Source organism: Python bivittatus, unplaced genomic scaffold (genome assembly GCF_059951505.1).
Source record: "Python bivittatus isolate LINGU-HERP-01145 unplaced genomic scaffold, Pbiv_v1 ctg000330_np1212, whole genome shotgun sequence".
Taxonomy (NCBI): domain Eukaryota; kingdom Metazoa; phylum Chordata; class Lepidosauria; order Squamata; family Pythonidae; genus Python; species Python bivittatus.
This window is the reverse complement of record NW_028277058.1, coordinates 45,560,723-45,579,272: the sequence shown is the minus strand read 5'-3', so window position 1 is coordinate 45,579,272 and position 18,550 is coordinate 45,560,723. Positions and strand designations below refer to the sequence as shown.

At 38.4% G+C, this 18,550-nt stretch overlaps 2 protein-coding genes across 3 annotated transcripts in view; one reads left to right on the top strand and one right to left on the bottom strand.

Annotated features, from left to right (window-relative positions):
- DENND11 (DENN domain containing 11) overlaps nucleotides 1–16,216 on the top strand; it is a 59,487-nt gene extending 43,271 nt beyond the window's left edge. Inside the window, exon 10 of the mRNA XM_088141146.1 lies at nucleotides 16,086–16,216. Within this exon, the coding sequence (XP_087997272.1) occupies nucleotides 16,086–16,201 (116 nt within the window). The 3' untranslated portion in view covers nucleotides 16,202–16,216. The remainder of the gene's footprint in view (nucleotides 1–16,085) is intronic.
- Nucleotides 1–18,550, bottom strand: part of AGK (acylglycerol kinase) — a 45,626-nt gene that overhangs the window by 9,186 nt on the left and 17,890 nt on the right. For both annotated transcript variants that reach the window (XM_088141150.1, XM_088141151.1), the window contains exons 5-14: nucleotides 17,560–17,635; nucleotides 16,568–16,660; nucleotides 15,232–15,264; nucleotides 12,327–12,421; nucleotides 10,286–10,355; nucleotides 9,418–9,497; nucleotides 8,054–8,111; nucleotides 4,839–4,986; nucleotides 4,577–4,674; nucleotides 541–611 (exon numbers count right to left, since the gene is read on the bottom strand). In XM_088141150.1, coding sequence (XP_087997276.1) covers nucleotides 541–611; nucleotides 4,577–4,674; nucleotides 4,839–4,986; nucleotides 8,054–8,111; nucleotides 9,418–9,497; nucleotides 10,286–10,355; nucleotides 12,327–12,421; nucleotides 15,232–15,264; nucleotides 16,568–16,660; nucleotides 17,560–17,635 — 822 coding nt within the window. The remainder of the gene's footprint in view (nucleotides 1–540; nucleotides 612–4,576; nucleotides 4,675–4,838; nucleotides 4,987–8,053; nucleotides 8,112–9,417; nucleotides 9,498–10,285; nucleotides 10,356–12,326; nucleotides 12,422–15,231; nucleotides 15,265–16,567; nucleotides 16,661–17,559; nucleotides 17,636–18,550) is intronic.

The window sequence follows — 18,550 nt, the reverse complement described above, 5'->3', positions numbered from 1 at the left end:
AGTTTAGATGTTAGATTAGGACTAGGGTTCTAAGTGACCCTCAGCTATAAAAATTCACTGGTTACTTTTGGCCAACCACTGTCAGCCCAATCTATCTCACAGAGTTGCTGTTGTAGGGATAAAAATGAAGGTGGAAGTGCTATATACACCAGCTGTGAAGGAATGTAGATCTGACCTTGGGAATAAGGAAGGAACCAAAGAACTGTTAAGAGGGGACTTTCAAGATTCTGTTATTCTACTATAATAATTAAGAACATTTCTGGAATCCCTGCCATGTCAGTTCCTTGACTTTGCCCACCTCAAAGGAGGGATAACTTGAGCTTCTGGAGAAGGTGTGCTATAAGTCTAACAAATAAGCAAGCAAGCAAACAATCCCTGCACTGAATTTTGGCACGATGGTAAACTTCAGAACCTTTTGTTTTGTTTTAAACGCTCCTTGTAATAAAAGCTTCTTACTAATATTCACAAAGAGAGAGAAAATAAATAAATGAAATGTATAAATATGACAAGGTGGATAAGGACAGATTCTCTAATACTCACCCTCTTTTTACATAGTCTCCCCTAGTGATTGCATCTGATTCAATACAAATATTCATGAAGTCGTCTTCACACTAAAATAAGTATTTCCAAAAGAGAGATGTTAGTACTAACATCCCAGCATCTCACAAATATTCCAGGTGGATATATCTCTGAAAATATCTGCTTCTTCCTATGTGGAGGTAGGCTAACATTTACCCATGTATGCCTTTAAAAGACAGTCAGCTACAAAACAGAGCAGAAATTCCTTCTCTGACCCAAAAGCCTTATCTTGACTGGTATGATGCAGCTATCAAAAAGGCAAATGCTATTTTGTGATATATTAACAGGTGCCTAGAGTTCAGATCATTGACTATAGTATTGGTAGAAGGAGGTAGAAGAGCTCACTTATAACAGCAAAGATGTGGTCAGGAACTTATTGTAGATTACAAATTGCTCATGTGCAAGTTCCAAGTTAAGTTAAAATGGAAGAAAGCCAACCTGTTTCCACAATATGATCTTGAGCATATACCCACCATTTTCAAGAATAACATCAGAAAATACTTTGAAGTCCTGAATCTCATTGATCAGGAACCAGAGGAAGTATGGAATGAACCTAATAAACTGTTAAGGATGAATGTGAAAAGAGATTGCCAGAAATCAAAAAATAGAAGAAAGCAAACTGGATATCTGAACAAACCATGGAATTGCCAAGAAGAGTAGAGAAGCCAAAGCCAAGAAGACAAAGATCTCAGAAATTAACTTACCAAAGAATTTCAGACAGCTGTTAGAAGAGACAAGAAGCAGTATTACAGCAACATCTATAAAGACTGGCGTTGGAAGATGGAGAAGATGGAAACAGAGAAAAACAAAGAAAGTCTTCCAAACTATCTCAGAATTCAGAACAAGGTTCCAACCTCAAATTGGTATGCTAAGGACACCACTAGACAGATGGCAACTGATTCAGAGAAGCTCAAACAAAAAAGAAAGAGTATACTGAAAGGAAGAGTGTACTGAAATTCTGTACAGTAGAAATGTCAACATTCAAGGTATCTTAGAAGATATTCCCTACTTTAAAAAAAAATCTATTACTAGAAGAGGAAGTTAGATCAGCACTTCTGTTAGCAAGTCAGAAGGCTACAGTAATTGATGGAATATCTACAGAAATATGGCAAGCAACAGAAGAATAGGTAAAGTTCTAACCAAACTGCCAGCAAATCTGGAGAATGACACAGTGGCCAATAGATTGGAAGAAATCATTCTACATACCAATATCAAAGAAGGAGACTTAACAGAATGTGCAAACTATTAAACAATATCCTTAATTTCACATGCTAACAAAATAATGCTTGGGATCACCTAACACAGATTAGAGCCCTACATGGACAGAGTGATGCCACATGCTCAAGCTGGCTTTAGAAAAGGCCAAGGAACATGGGATATTATTGCTGATGGATGCTGAATAATTGAGACAGCCAAAGACTGCCAAAAAGAAGTCAATATGTGCTTCATTGATTATAGAAAGGCCTCTGATTGTATCAATCATGTCAAACTGAGGAATGTGCTTAGAAAAATGGGAATCCTAGAACATCTTATTGTCCTCATACAAAAACTATACACGGGTCAGGAAGACACAGTCCAGACAGAACATGGCAAAACAGAATGACTTCAGATCTGCAAAGGATATAAGACTGTATACTCTCCCCTTTTTTATTCTACACACACACACACACACACACACACACACACACACACACAGAATAAAGGGAAGATGGATTGGAAGTAGATGAATGTGGTTTTAAGGTTGGAGAACAAAACATCAATCACTTGCACTGTGCTGATGACACAACTCTGATAGCTGAAAATGCAAATCTCCAAGCTCCAGTAGCAGGAGATCAAGTCAAACAGCAGAGTGAAAAAATGGGTCTCAGATAAATATAAAGGAAACCAAACTAATGATAACAGGAACAGCAACCAGGTTTAAAACTGACAATGAAGATATTGAAGTGGTGGATAGCTTCTGCCTTTAAGGATTGACTATCAATAGTAAAGGAATTAGCAGTCAAGGAATGCATTGCAGAATAGCACTTGATAAAGTAGCCATCAAAGCCTTGGAAAAGATATTAATATGCCAAGACATGTCTATATCTACTAAGGTAAGAATGGCAGTGATTTTTTCTGTGACACTTTATGGAAGCGAAAGTGAGACTTTGAAGAAGTAGGATAGAAAGAGTATTGATGCCTTGAATTTTAGTGTTGGAAAAGACTCCTGAGAATACTATAGATAACAAACAAAATGGATCATCAAACGTGTCAGTCCAGAGTTGTCACTTGAGGCACAAATGACCACACTCAAATTATCATATTCTGGACACATTATGCAAAGACCTAGTTCTCTGGAGATATCTATAATGCTAGGAAAAGTGGAAGGAAAGAGAAGAAGAGGATGACCAGCAGCAAGGTGGATAGACTCAATTACAGTGACAATTGGTACACTGTTGGAAGATCTGAAGGACCAATTTGGAGACAGACCATTTATCTAAGTGGTCACGAAGTGTTGACACCAATCTGATGGCATATAATCAGTCAGTCAGAGTTCAAATCACTGGATGTTAACTATCCCACACGTTCTGCCTTGGAATACTGTATCCAATTACAGGGAATGGAGTCCAAAAGGTGTCACCAGATGGTGAGGGAACTTGAAATTGCCCTACGAGGAACTTGTTATGTTTAGCCTGCAGAAAAGAAGACTAAGAAGGGATATGGTAGCAGTCTTTGATATCCAAATAGCAGTCATATAGAGGAGGGTGTCAGCTTGTTCTTTCTCATCCTGGAGGGCAGGTCTAGAACCAGTGGGTTAAAATTACAGTGAAGTAGATTGAAGTTAGATTTAGGAACAAGTTCCTGATGGGAAGAACTGTCAGCCAGTGGACTTACTAAGTTGTATATTCCCACGTACTGGAAATCTTCAAACAAAGGCTGGTAGCTATTTGTCTGAAATTCTATAGCAGAGCCTTTACCAAGCAGGGGGTTGGAATAAGGCCTGTTCCAGTTCAATAATTCTATAAAATTGTATAAAAAGTATTGCAATGTTGTACTGTATATCACCATAAGAAACCTATGTCATGATAGGCAGTATGTAAATATTTTAAATAATCAATAAACTAGTTTACAGTGGAAACACTATGCACAGAACCCTGCAAGCCTTAATTGCTTGGCTGAAAAACGGGTTCAAAATATGCTTGTAGTCTCAGGCTAGCAGGCAGCTGGAAACAGACTGGGGTTTTTTTTTTGAGAAAAAAAGGAAAAGTAAGCTGTCAAGAGTTTTCTCCCTCTCCTCTGCAAGATGGAGGGGTCAGGCAGATCTCTCCCATGCTGTTATATTTTCTCTTGAGAAATGGATTAGAGGTTGCAACTTGCCATTGACTACTTGCTGACGACAGAGCCCTGGGCATTTCCAAAAAGAGAATTTGTTCTGCAGAATGTTCTTTCTGCCAAGAACTGCATTTTAATCAAACCTTCTCTTTCATAATCCTTCCAGTGATATTCATGTCATTCAATACCTAGGTTTTTCCTGGAGATAAGAGTACCTCAACTGAATTCAAGCGAACCCTAGCAACCTAGATACGTTACAACAAGGAAGTTCATTAATAGTCTTAGGATCAAGGTTCTTGGGATGGAGGATTTTGGACCAGGTAATGAAACTCTGTTCTAAACATTCAAATAAAGACAACTCCAAATTTTGCAGTAAGAAAAACGGGATATAACCTATGCAAAAGCACTCCTATATGATCTCTCATATTTTTTATTGTATTATTTTATTTTTATTATTGTATTTTCTTTTATCTATTTTGTCTTGGCAATAGACCTTGTATTTTACTTTGTTTTTTTAAAATATGTTTATAAGACTAATCAATCAATAAACTAAACTATTCCTGTATCATTTCTCTTATTTTACAGAATTAACCTGTCATTTACCATTTTTCTTAGAACTGAGTCTACACCTAATGGTCAAACTGGGGAAACATTGTTAAGGGTGATTGAACTTTTGTTCTCTTACTTTCAGGTCAAGATGCCTGTTCTGAGTAGTGACAGAGAATTCAACGGCAGACAGCGCAATTTCATGCCAGACCTCTGGAGTCCCCTCCTTTGGGATTTCTGAGGTCAAAGGGAGAAAAGAAAATTAAGTAGAACCTTAGACAAGGCACCATTTTATTAATACTTCTTTCTCTCTCTCTCTTTTTTCTTTTTTCTTTTTGGTTTCTTCGTTCTGTCCATACTGAGAGATTTCAACCTCTGTCACTTTGTGCATATTTGCTTACCTTTGGGAGTGGGTGTCCAATAATATGCAAGCCTCTTGTAAAGCCTAATGTATAAAGGAGGTCTAGAGGTCTTCTGCTCTGGCTCCTCAGGAGGCCTTGGAATTGGGCCCAAGTAAGTAAGAGAGGCTAGATGTTTCTGAGGCCACTCCTTGGAGTTTGGCAAAAAGAAAGAAAAGCATCAGTATTAACAGAGTATGAAAATGTATGAGCACGCCAACACAGAAACAGATTGAAAAAACTGGTGGCCATGAAACAGGTGCAAAGAGGTGACAGGAGGATAGGAAAGCATGGATAGGAAAAAGGCTACTTTCCCCATTCAGTTATTCCAGTAGGTGCTGTCCATTCTGATTTAGGGAATGAGATCTTGGGAGGGAAGCATTAAGCATCACATTTTCTGCTTCTGCTCTTGCCAGCTTGTTGCAACTATTAGGTAGCAACTGAATTATTCAGGTCATTTCCTGCTGAATGCATAGGTCAATCATAAGAACTATCATGTTTCACAAGGACAAACAGGAAAACACAGCATCAGGTCCCCTGCCAGAGAAAGCAGGATGTGAAACAGCAAAAGTTACATAGGAATTCAAGCAGTAAAATGGACTATGGATATGGCTACCTATTAATAATCAACCATGCACTGATAAAACCACGGAGCCTAAATACGTGGCCTAAAGCAGCAATGTTCCGTCTTAGAATTTCTAAGTAAGACATAGCGGCAGGCAGAAACTTAACAGCAATTTACTCTCCTGCTTCAATAAATGAAAGCATTTAAAGGTTTCACCAATTTTAATACTGGATCCTGATCATAAAATCATAGAATGTAAGCGTCAAAAGGTACCTTAGAGATCATCTAATCCAACTCCTTGTCCAGTACAAGGATTCACTTCTGTAGCATCCCCAACAGAGGTCCATTCTGCCTCTCCTTAAACACCTCCAGTGATGGAGAATCCAGCACTGTTTCATTGTTGAAGAGCTCTTTCCATTTACAATATTTTCCTGATGTTCAATGGACACCTACTTTCTCATAATTTAATCCCACTGTTTCTTCTCCTGTCTTCTGGAACAATTCTGAACAAGTCTGCCCCATCTTTTACCTGCAGCCCTTCTGATACTTGAAAATAGCTATCACATTTCCCTGCAATCTTCTCTTCTCTGGCTAAACATGCCTCTAAGCTTTCCTCTTATTTTTTTTTTCCTTCCAGGCCCCTTATCATCTTATCATGCTCCAGTCCAATGTCCTTTCTAAAATGAGATGCCCAGAACTGGATGCAATATTTTATGGGTAGTCTGACCAAAGAAGAATAGAGAACATTGGTTTCTCTCTTCTATATACAGTATATATCTTTTATTTTTTTGTATTTGATGTAAGTTTGGATTTGTCCCTGTTGCATTTGACCCTGTTGAAATTCACCTTGCTGGTTCTTGCTCAATAGTCCAGCTTGTCAAGTTTCTCATGAATCTTGCTACTGCCCTATCAGTACCCCCCCCAACTCTGTCTCATCTACAAATTTGATAATCATGTTTTCTAATCCCTCATCCAAATAAAGTATAAATATGTTAACAGCACTGGGCCTAGAACAGAGCCCTGTGGTAAGCATGCTACCCTCCAGATTAACATGAAGCCATCCCATAGGACTGTTCACCTAGCTTTATATTCAGGTAAGGGTAGCATAGTCCAGCCCATATTTTGTCTACTTCCCTTGCTGAATAGGATGGAAATGAGTAACATATCTCTATACATGTCATAGAATGTAACTTTTGTGGTCCTTGGAGCACTGCTAAATTTCAGTGGCAGTATTATTAAAAATCAACAAGTCTGCTATTTTGAGATGGGAAATACATAATTACTGTATTCTAAGTTGTAGAATAGGCTTACAAACTTCCCCCCTAAAAAATTCAAAATAGAAACTTCCAGTCCTACAATTATATGTGACATTTTGTCTCCACCCACCTCAGTCTTCACCCCAACTGTTAAATATTGATCCTAATCCATCACAATCTAACCAATCCTTCCCCAACTTCTGCCCCCTGTTCACCATCCCAAGCCAAAACAATGGCTAGTAATTACAGGAATTGTCCAAGATGAGGAGGAGCAGTGAAAGGAGTGGGTACCAACTGGGGAAGGATGACCTCCATTAGGTCTTTGAAATATCACTCATGCTGCAGCATTTCAAAAATTGGTATGTTTATTATTTGTTAAGGAATAAGTAGAAGGGCATTAACAGAAAAATAGGCATCTCCTTTACATTACAATCCTATAATATTTGAGAATTTTAAAGCTACAGCAATTAACCCTTCTGCTCAGTTTGTGACTGGCTGACTACAAGAGGCAGATTATCAACAGTCCTGTAGATGCTATTTATAGGCACCACTTACATCAACTGAATAAGTCTCAGGGTGAATCATTAGCATAACAAAAGCCTCAAGAGAGGACTGCGCTAGAGGAAGACCGCAGAGTAGCTTCTAATGGGTCTCACTGCATCACAGCATCCCTTTGCTGATTTTTCTTTGCTTATTTTACTGCTAGTGCAGCAATGTTTTTAAGCTGCATTCCATGATTTTGTTTTATAAAAGGTCTCTGTTTCTGTCACCACCTGCTTGGCAAAATAACAAATGACTTCACATCAGTTCCATCTCAAGTAGCAGCTTTGGATATGTTCAATGTACCTAAAAATTATACTGCCTTAAACTGTGCCCTATAAACAATCCAAATAAAATCATATGGCATGCACAAATAAAAGAAGCAGAAGATCCTTCTCATGAGAGATGCTGAGACTGATTCTGGAACTTTATGCATGTAAAGATATGCTATACCATTAGTCTACATACAATGTTAGAACTTAAGCCATCCATTGAATCTACATGTGAGAAAATTCAGGACAAGGAAGTACTTCTTTATACAACACATAACTACACTATGGAAGCTGATACCATCAGACATGATGATGGCTATCACTTTTAATGATGAAGCATCAGACTACTGAGGGCTACTAGTATTGATACCTGTAACTGTCTCCTGAACCACAAAGTTTGTCTTAAATACCAGCTTCTGGGGAGTGGCGATGGAAAAGAACTAACATCTTGTTATCCATAGTTGTTATCATCTAGCTGACCATTGTGTGACAGAAGACTAGATGACGTAGTCCACACAAAGATTACTCTTCTTAAGTTTCCAATAACGCAATAACATTGGGTGATTGATACTGGAGTTCCTTTACCTTTAATGTGTTAAAAAAATGGGCTGCCTGGATTTTCAGAGGTCCAAGATACCAGTATCTGGAACATAACAAAACAAAACAAAAAAGTAAAACTGGGATCTGAGGAAAGCAATTAGCATTTTTAACACAATTTCTATTAAAATCATTTCTTACAGTCTTATACTTGGACACCAGACCCCAATAAAAAGCAGTGTAACTGGTTCTGGCTTCATGCTAATGCAGATGTCTCCTAGTAAAATTTGGCTTGTCTAGAGGTCAAATGAATATAGCAGCCTAACATCTCATACCCAGCCTGGTCCCACTGAACCACTTAATTGCTGCTTGCTATTTCTATACTACTCGTACAGAAGTAGGTCTTCTATCCTGCTTTTACTTCTTACTAAGCAAGTGTACTACTGAGCTGATGACTTGCTACTGCAGAGGCCACAGCATTCCTCCATATGAGATGCATTCATACCAATGTGGTTACTTTAGAATCTTAAAACTTCAATGAGCTTTGGTAAAGTTTAAACATTAGCAGAAGTTTAGAAAAAGATTTTTTTCTTCTAAAAAGAAAACAGAAACGAAAAACAGAATAGCTTGAATCTGTCTCTCAGAAGATACACATAATCAGCACACCCACAAATATACAATGCCCTTACATCAATTCTAAAAGCACCCTACTGTACCCCAGTGCACATCCACCCCAAATCCGTAGTTATCACACAGGCTAAACAGAAGATAGCTCACCAGAAAGGCAGTACCTATTTCTTCAAAGGAGCACTTAGGAGGAAGAAAAAAAAATGAACTATGCATCTCAGTCCTGAGAGAGAGATAACCATTTGAGACTAGTTCATACATGTAGAAGTCTATATGAGTTTTCATGTGACACCCATAGCATCTCACTTATGACACAGTACTCCTCTACTGCATGGATGACTTTGTATCATTATCAATCCTGCCTGGTTCAAAAGTAGATATTCTCCACATGACCCATGATTAATCAATGGATGCCAGATGGTTCTGTGATTACAAAACAGATACGTAGAGGGCCACTATGTAGAAACTTCAAATCTCTTCTATGTAGTCCACGTAGAATAGCTTTCTATGAATTAGGCAGGCTCTTAGTAAAATGCTATGACACAGGCCCTCTCTCAAGAGAGAGGAAAGCAGTGCCTTGAGAACAATGAATTAATCAGCACAGCTGCAGAAGTATGGCCAAGAAGCCTGAAATTTATGGAGTCCAATGAGAAGAGAAATCTGCAGGCTAACTGGGCTAGAATAGATTGGTATCAACAAATTTGGAACAATGTCTCAGTGGAAGTAATACACAGGAGAAAAGGAGATAGACACAATTACATGTTAGAGGCAAAACATTTATTTACTTGCTGACTTTTGCTCCTGCATCTCTGTAAGACCCCCACCGTAAGCCATTTACAGCAAACACTGGCTGCTCTTTGTTCCCCTATCCATAAAGGAAAACACAAAAACAGAAATCACATTTTATACAGAGGCAGCCAAACCTTTACATGACATTAATCTAGTGATACCAGCATCAGCAGAACAAATATTCAACTATAGGCTAAAAATACAAACAAAAATACTGACCATTATATATTGGCTTGGCAAGTCCAATAGAAAAGAATGATAAATTATAATAAATGAATGCAAAATGGGTTTAGCTCTATCTTTTCAGCCAGGTGCCATTTCATTTTGTGAGTAAAAAGAAAAAAGATTATTTGGCAACTTTGCTTGATGTGCCTTGCTGAAATGAAAAGATCTTCTTCCTCTTCTTCTTCCTCCTCCTCTTCCCCCTCCTCCCAAGACTACTATTTTTACTGTAGAAAGCAAGTGAATCAAAAATGGTTGAGATAGCCAGATATGACTTCACAGTGAAATCATCAACTATGTGCTTTGGCAGTGGGCAAAGTTATCTGCACAATAACTAAAAAATTAAAAGCAGGTTTGCCTAGCTAAATAACTAAGCAAATACCTCGTGCTATCTATGTGAATACAACTGTATTTAATATATATAGTATTATTTGCATTATAATACCTGGTATTTTAAGCGTGCCTTAATAATTCTTCTGCCCTGTATTCCTTTTGCAGACCTTTCAAAAGCCATTTTTGAAAAGCCAGCTCTATAAAATACAAGTAATCAGAATGGCATTTGATCCAAAACAAGAAAAATTTACAGGTGCAGAAATAATAACAAGTTTCCAAAATATAACATTTACAATGAAATGTTGCTACCTTGATCTGTAATACATCAAGTTGAACTGTCTCTCCTCTCAATATGGACAATGTGGCATCAGTTATACACCTTAAAAAAAAAATTAGAGAATCATATACAAGTCAAGTAATAGTGTATACCCACTGCAGAAAATTCCATCTCCAGTTAAAAAAATCTTGCACAGCAGAAGAGTTATGCTCTAAAATATTGCTACTTATCAGTGCTGATAGCCTCAGGCTCAAGTGAGTATCAGCCTAGCCTGATATAAGTAGCATCTCCTAACCTGGTGTCTTCTAGAATGGTCTGCTAATAAATTTGAACAAACAAACAAGCAAACAAATAAATAACAGATGGTATTAGAACTTAATTCCCATCATTCCAAGGACTAATATGTAGGGACTGCAACCTTACTAGTTTTGCAAGATATTTTGATGACCCTGAATACCTTCATCTCCAGTATCATTCTGGAATGCCTGAAAGGACTGGGAACTTGGGACTGCCTCCTTCCTGAGTCTAACTGGATTTAATTCACCTTGCACCAGTGTTTCCCTCGGCATCTCCTCTGGCATCTTATTTCCCGGAACTCCTCAGAGAATCAAGAGCAACCTCAGGATCAACACACAGGGAGAGACCACTCAAGAACAATCCTATTAAGAGACGTTGCTGCCCCCATATTCTAAAGGTCAGTAGGCCCCAGACAGAACCACCCTCCAGATTGCTGGGAAAACCCTCAAGAGCTATCTGAAAACCAAAAGCCTGGGGTGGACCAATCTAATTGCTCTTTTCTTGTAATGGTATGTGGGAATGACCTTAAGAGACACGAGGGAGAGCCATAGACTAGACAACAGCCAGACAAATGAGGGCTGAATCCACGGAAGGAATGGGGGCATGGCAAACATCTCAGAAGGGATCCTCCCTAGTTTCTTGGACTGTAAAGGTGAGGGGGGAGAGATGTACTTTCAGATTTGCAAGATTCTGTTAATGTAACCTTACAATAAAGTAGAGCTAGTACTTCTGGGTGTGCTTCTTGTCTGGACTACCTTGCAAGGCTGACATATCTCCGAGGAAGTTTGTGGCATCAGTCAACCCTATGGTCACTCAGAAGTCATCTGTAATTCTTTTTCTCACCACTGGACCATGACCACATCTCATTTTAGCTGCTCTGACATATAAGCTGGGCTTAATGGTTGCCCTCCCCCTGACACACATTGGGCCTGTGATTATTTAGGACAAAGCCACTGTTGCTATGGAGGCTGCCATGAAATCTCTTCTCAGAATAGCCCCAGGGACAGCAGGTTGAAATTACCCAATACTATCAGCCTAGGTGTCTCAGCCACCAATCTAGAAGTGAGATTGAACAGTTAGGCGGGGATGCCACTGTGCAGCTGAAAGGACTAGATAACAGAAGCATCCCCAGCTTGTTCTGAGGCTCCCCAATCTCACCCCAGACCATCTCAGACCAGGTGTCTATCAGAGTCTCCAGACAGAGAAGTACACTGACACCTTGGAGTTGAGGCTGATGCAATATCTGAAAACCAGGTGGATCTTTCTCAGCCAGCTCCCTCCATCTTTACTCACCTAGGTTTCAGTAATACTCTCTTTATCCCTAATTAGGTCATGAATGACATTGGTCTTATTACAAAAAGAAGTGGCCTTCAATAGCATCACCTTGAGACCAAGGGCTTCACCAATCTGGTTACCTGGCTACCAAGCTGAGATCAGAGGGCTGGAAAGGGGGATTGGGTTTGTAAAACAAGCCAAGCCAAAACCAAATAAAACACATTATGGCTTAGTGTGATCTTCATAATGGGTTTTAAACTGTAGGATACAGCTTCGTATCTTCATTAAAGAACAGATACTGGGAGATCCGAAGGCACTTTTTCAGAACAATAGGTTTCATAATATTGCTAGAAAAATAATATCGTCCTTGTCTGCAAAGCTCTTCTTAAAGTAAGGTCAGAATACAAATAGATTAAAAATATAACACAATATTTTAAATTCTGAAAAGTACATTAATTTTAAATCATTCTTTAAATGGTCTCACCATGAATTCAAACTTACTGGACTTGGTTATCATTCTCAGGATAAAGCGTATGACTTAAAGTGCTGGTCTTTCCAAGAGGAATGAATCCAATAGGAATTTTACTGAAAGCTGCCTTGGGACAAAAAGAAAGCAAATGCACATCAACTGAATTCAACTGCCTTTTTCATGGAGCACAGTTGTGCCTAATATCACTCCCCCCCCCCGCCATACACACACGCTCCATGGAATGGAGCAGGCAGGCACTTTCTGAAAGAGAGATTGTAACAAAGAATGGCTCAGAATAGTAGGTCATTTTGACTGCCCTTCAAGTGTCAATTGGCTCCAAAGCAGGCTTTGGTAATCATTAGGCGCAGTGTTATGAAAGGCTAGCACATATGCCCTAATCAACGTATGATTTAATTAGAAACCAGCTATCTATAATAAAGTGGAAGGTGGCACCTGAAATATAGAGGAAACACTTAGGCCTCGTTCGTCTCCAAGCAAAGTAGAGACAGAAATAAATAATTCAGAGCACCTTTCCCCAGTAAAAAGAAAGTTCAGCAGCACCCTGGCAATCAAGCCGGGTGAATATGATTATACAGCAATTAACCCACTCTTCTTAAATACATAGATTTACAAACAGATCATTGTCTCTGCCAACTGGAGAAGAGGGAAAAGACAGGAGGGGGTGCAGACTGGATATAGAAGTGATTTGATTAAAAGAAAAAGAAAAAGAACAAATCACATGATGAGTCATGGCTTAGAATTTGAAGTTTCAAATGCAGTCCTGATTTCTCTGGATATACTGGCTGCCATAAATTGTTGGCTAGAAATCACACTTGGTAAGACACAGTAAAAGCCATGGTAATGGAATATGCACAGGAATCATATAGTATCATAAGCTGTGCTCCTTGAAGAGTTGTAGCAAATCAAGTTTAATGACCATATCACCACAATATCCTGAACCTCTGCAGATTATTGCAGCTTGCAGTACCATTTCTGAAAAATCTAATTTATTTCATTATGGTTTCCCGTCATTTCTGCCTACGCACCTTTCTTTTATTAAACACTCTACCGCAGTCCCCTTCCTCAACTGATTTTCTTCTCTTTCCTCATAACAGGGGAGTCTGGGTTTCTTGTCTTTCTGACAAGGGGGCTGATTAGATAGGATGTTATATGGGACAAGAACTTGCATTTGCAGAACACTATTGCGCAGAATAGTTTGGGTTACAGGAAATAACTTTGTGACATTTTATTATACAAAGTAAAGCTGGAAAAAAGAGTGAACATTCATGAGAAATACGTTAACCCTACCCCTCTCAACAAAAAAGTAATACATGGAAAAAGTTCTTATGTAGGTGGCAACATGTAACCTAGAACTTTCACAGAAATAGGAGACAGGACAGCATATGTTTTGCAAGTGGCTGGGAGAAGATAGTGAGAAGAACACCTATCTCCTCTACCAAACAGTATCTAGAACATGTCAGGACCAAACAAGATTAGCTTGTGCTGATGTGAATTCTGATCAGTTTCTAAGATCATGCCATAACCGTTTGTAAGTTAGGGCAGATACAAACTGGCACTAAGGCCATTAAAGCTGCCTAGTGAAGACTGGTTTATGCCTTCAAAGATGTTTACTGTCCCTTGAGTCTCACCTTAGCAATATAATGTAAAGGAAAAACAGGACCTATCCAAAAGGAAGCCATACTGCCTCTTACCATACTGTTCCCAAGAGACAAAGAGCTGTTGAATAATCCTGCCATTAATGGCAATCTGGGTATAGGAAGTAAACTCTTCTCAAGTGTGAAACGGGCTGCACTAAGAAGGCACACTCTCTATCGCTCTAGCCCTGATCCACTGCTCATTTACCGAAGAATGTCTTCATTGCATGGTGATGTGGAAGAGATGGGAGGACTTCGTAATGGTCTTCCAGTAGGCTGCAAAGCTGTCACAACACGATGTACCTTTTGGCCAGTTTTCTTTCGACTGTAAAGATGGGAAAGCTCAACACTTCTTAAAACTGAAATATGATTGTTTGCCTTGATGCTGAAATATAATTGTGCCTCTCCATGGATCATAGCTCTACATAGCAGCTGCAGTTCTAGTTGATAATGGTCCCTTCAAATCTTTGACTGAATCATTAAATGCCCCTTCCTCTCTGTAGGAGATGGTAAAGTTCTGATAAAACTTGGAACAAAGTATGTTAATACGTAAGTTGAAATGTTTGATGTAAAGCCAATATATCCTCAAGCTTCTCTGACACTAGAAGTGGAAACCACTCAGGCAGGGATTCAAGGATACAGATCTCTGATAAGTACGTTTATTCAAAACCATGTCTATGTTATTCCAATCCAGCTTCCCTTACTATATGTTCAGCATATAGGTTAAATAAATTAGGAGAGAGAATACAGCCTTCTCGCACTACTTTGTCAACCTGGAGCCAGCTTGTTCTGTCCATATGGTGGCTTCCTGACCTGAATATAAGTTTCTCTTGAGAACAATGAGATATTATGGGATTCTGTTACACTTAGCTGGAACTTATCAAAAACTGATCCATTTCAAGGGCTAATTTTCCATGAGATGATAAATCGGCCTCCACATTGTTTCACTTCAGAGTGAAGACGAAAACTAATATAAAAGGAATGCTTCTCCTACACACACAAATGCTGGCATCTGGGCTCCAGTCTTGTCTTCTCCCTCACGTGCTACTTTTATATGTGGAGTGGAACTCTATCATACCAGCCACCACTTCCATCAGGTAAAAGTCAGGAAGACAGGGTACAAGTTTACCAGTTTGGGTACAACTGAAGTAAAGCTAGGTGAAACCGCAAGAAATTAGTAGGGCTTAGAAATTAGGATTAACAAGTAATAATAGCTGACTATAAAGATTACAGGTTGGCTAGAATTTTGAAATTAAGTTTGCAACAGAAAAATATACCTTACCTCATCTGCCCTTCGGAGAAGCCCAGTTATAACCTGAAAAAAAGAAAGAAAAATACACTTCAGTTTGCAATGGCAAACCAATTCTTTGCAAACTGAGCCAGAAAATGTTAATTGAAAAGAACGATGTCTTCACACAAGAGGCATCTTAGCATTATCAGCAAGAAGCAGGATATTCTACAAAAATTATTCAAACCCTAAAGGAAGTATTAGGTGGTTCAAATACAGCTCTAAGTCATGGCTTAGTGTTATATAAAAACTCATGCTTGTGTGATCAGAGTTGGCATAACCATAAGAGGATCAGACACTTTCTCTAACAATAAACCACACTTTTGTGATGTCTGAATCCACATGTCAACTTCATATGTCTCAGTTTGTTTAGATCAGGCACAAAACAACAAAAACTTTCAGCCTCTCCCCAACACACCAACAGAAATGAGTGATGGGGTTCATGAGTCTCAGACTTGTTTGTATAATGTCGAAGCACAGTTTAAAATTACATCTAATTAGTAAGTTCATTTGAACATAATGTTGTGTCAAAGTCTAGCATGAGCCATAATGATCTATGATTCCACAACTTCCAGTTTTGCTGCACCATTTAAATTTATAGTGCTGATAATGTTAGTTATTTGTAAATATTAGTTTATTTGTAACTAATTTGAGATGACAGAGGAAAGGCTATCAAGCTCAGGGTTTATTGGGGGTACTTATATCACCCTAAACATGACATCTGAATGTGGCCACTGAAGATATATGCACCCTCTTAAGAAATTACATTTTCTGTGCAATCATAACAAGTCTATATTCATTCATTTTGTACAACTGTTTACTCTGTAATTCCTTGTTTCTTTGTTTAGCAAAATGGACCATCTTGAAAGAAATGGTTTGGAGAAAGACTAAAGAAGTAGTTTTCCAGATACAGATACAGCGCCTTTTGCTTGTGACACACAGCAGAGAAATTGTGATGAAGTAACACAGAAGAGATATTGGCAGATAAAGGAACATGCTTTGCATGCCAACCAAGATCCCTCTCCAGTTTTAAAACCTCAGGGGAAAGCAGCAGAGCCACACTGTATCCTTTGGTGTATCCTTTAAACACAAATATCCACACACATGAGGAAGAGCTTCTGACTCTAACACATCTTGTATATGGGAGCCCATGGGTTGAGATAATCTGCAGACATAGTGACAGACATTATCTTCCAGTGATAATAACTCATCTGCCCAAAGTTTCTATATACAAAGATTATATGTTATGATAAAAATTAAAATAGTTTTTCTGTTTCCAGTATAGATTAGGTGGTGGAGAGGAGATGGGTAAGAAAGATTCTTACAGTACCTCTTGCACTGTTCCATCTCCACCTGCAATGATGATCATATCAGTCTTTTCCATCAGCTCCAACAACTTCTTTGCTTGCCCTTCATAATCTGTCTGAGTTACAAAAGAGGTCACAAAAACACATTGCATTGAACACTTCTGCTTCAATCTAATAATTTACATTTAAAAGTTGTACGCTGCTCCTTAAAGAACATTCTCCAGGATGGCTTACAACATATCATGCAGAGAAATTCCCAGATTAAGTCCCATTCTCAGACTTAGATAAATAAAGTACATGCTATTCTTCAGTTAGAAATTCAGTCCAAATCATATAATCCCTTTTAGGTAAAAGAAAAAAATCAGAAAAGAAAGCTACAGAGGTAATAAATGACGCAAATCTTTACAAGTGGATAGTTTTTGAGAACCAGGGTTAATGCAATAATAAGTGAAAAAGATCTGCTATATTTTGGAAAGATGAATGTACCCCTTTAATTACCACCACTCCCCTTAGACTTCTTTTATGCTTTACTTGCTACTGCAATATACTTTATACAACCTTCACAATATTATCTCAGAAAAATTTAGCAAATTCAAGTTTTCCCTTCCTTTCGTTTTTAACAACCTCATCACCAAACCTAAGCCTTCCAATTGAATAGATTCTCAAAGATGCAAAAGACTGTTCTTAATCAGCCTCAAGTACTTTGTAGCACTTTTATGGGTTTTCATGCATCCAATTTAACTTCTTAAAGCAGAATTACCAACCCTTCTGCCTGCATGCCAGCATTAGTAGCTGATATTTCAAAATGCTGTGTAAGGTCTTTCCTTAAGATACTTTAATTGAAAGTTACAGACTTAGCTTTTAAAAAAGAAATGGTTTTTAAAATAATAAAAACAGCAGCTGTCAACTAAATGACATTTATTTATTTATTAAACTGGGTTATGGCTAATATATATACCAAAAGAGGAAAATATTCTCTAGAAAGAGACATTGCAAATCTCCATTTAGGCTTTACCTTCACCACAGTCACATCCAAACCAGACAAGTGGAGAATTGGGGCTGCATTCTTTTCAAAAAGATTCCTGGCTTTGCTAGAAAGGAAAAAGTGGCAGATACTTTATGTGGTTGCTGTTCAAATTAGTTGTGTTAAAGCAGAAAGGTCAAATTCATAATAAAAAAAACAAGATATGCAGTATATCCCTGGCAAAATCTAGCAGCCAAGGAAACCAAACAGAAGCCATCATCTAAGGGAATCAATCCTGTTTTATCAGTAAACCCAGTGGCTATTTGACATTCCTTTTTGTATGCAGAATGAGTCATCCGTCTTTAGCTCTAAAATGCCTGTAATTCACATTTCTCATCAATAAAAACAAATCTGTGGGAAAGGAGGCTAGAAAACAAATATCAGGCAATGTCAACTTCAAACAGTATATATTTTTTATTTACAAATTATGCTTTTATCTTGTCCCAAGAATATCTCAGGACACCATATCTAGTTCTTCCCTTCTTCTCCCCAACAGTCCACACAATTTTATCCTAGCAAACATCCTGATGAGAGATAAGATAGGCAGATAAAGTGAATGCCCCAAACTCATCCAGTAATCTTCCTGGATAAGCCAGGATTTGAATGTGGGTCTTCCAAGTCCTAGAACAATACCCTCTCTGTTTTACTGCACTACTTCTCACTATTTTAAAACAAAGAAGAGATACCCTTAAAGGTGATGGTGTGAGATGCCTCTCCTATTTTTAAGAAAACTATGTTTTCAGTTTCATAGAAGACAATCTTTTAAATGTCAACCACAAGTGCATTTACATGTAGCACAGAGGTGGGCTGTGTACCATCTGTGGGCCACTTATGACTTTGCTAAAGCTTTGGGACAGAACTTAGAGGTCTTCCCCTTTTCATTGTCTTTAATCAGTGGGGAAGCATTCTGGCACATTTCCATTGCCAAAAGCTAAAACTGGTCATATTAAAAAAGGTCAGAAGATCAAAATTGGTGTCCTAA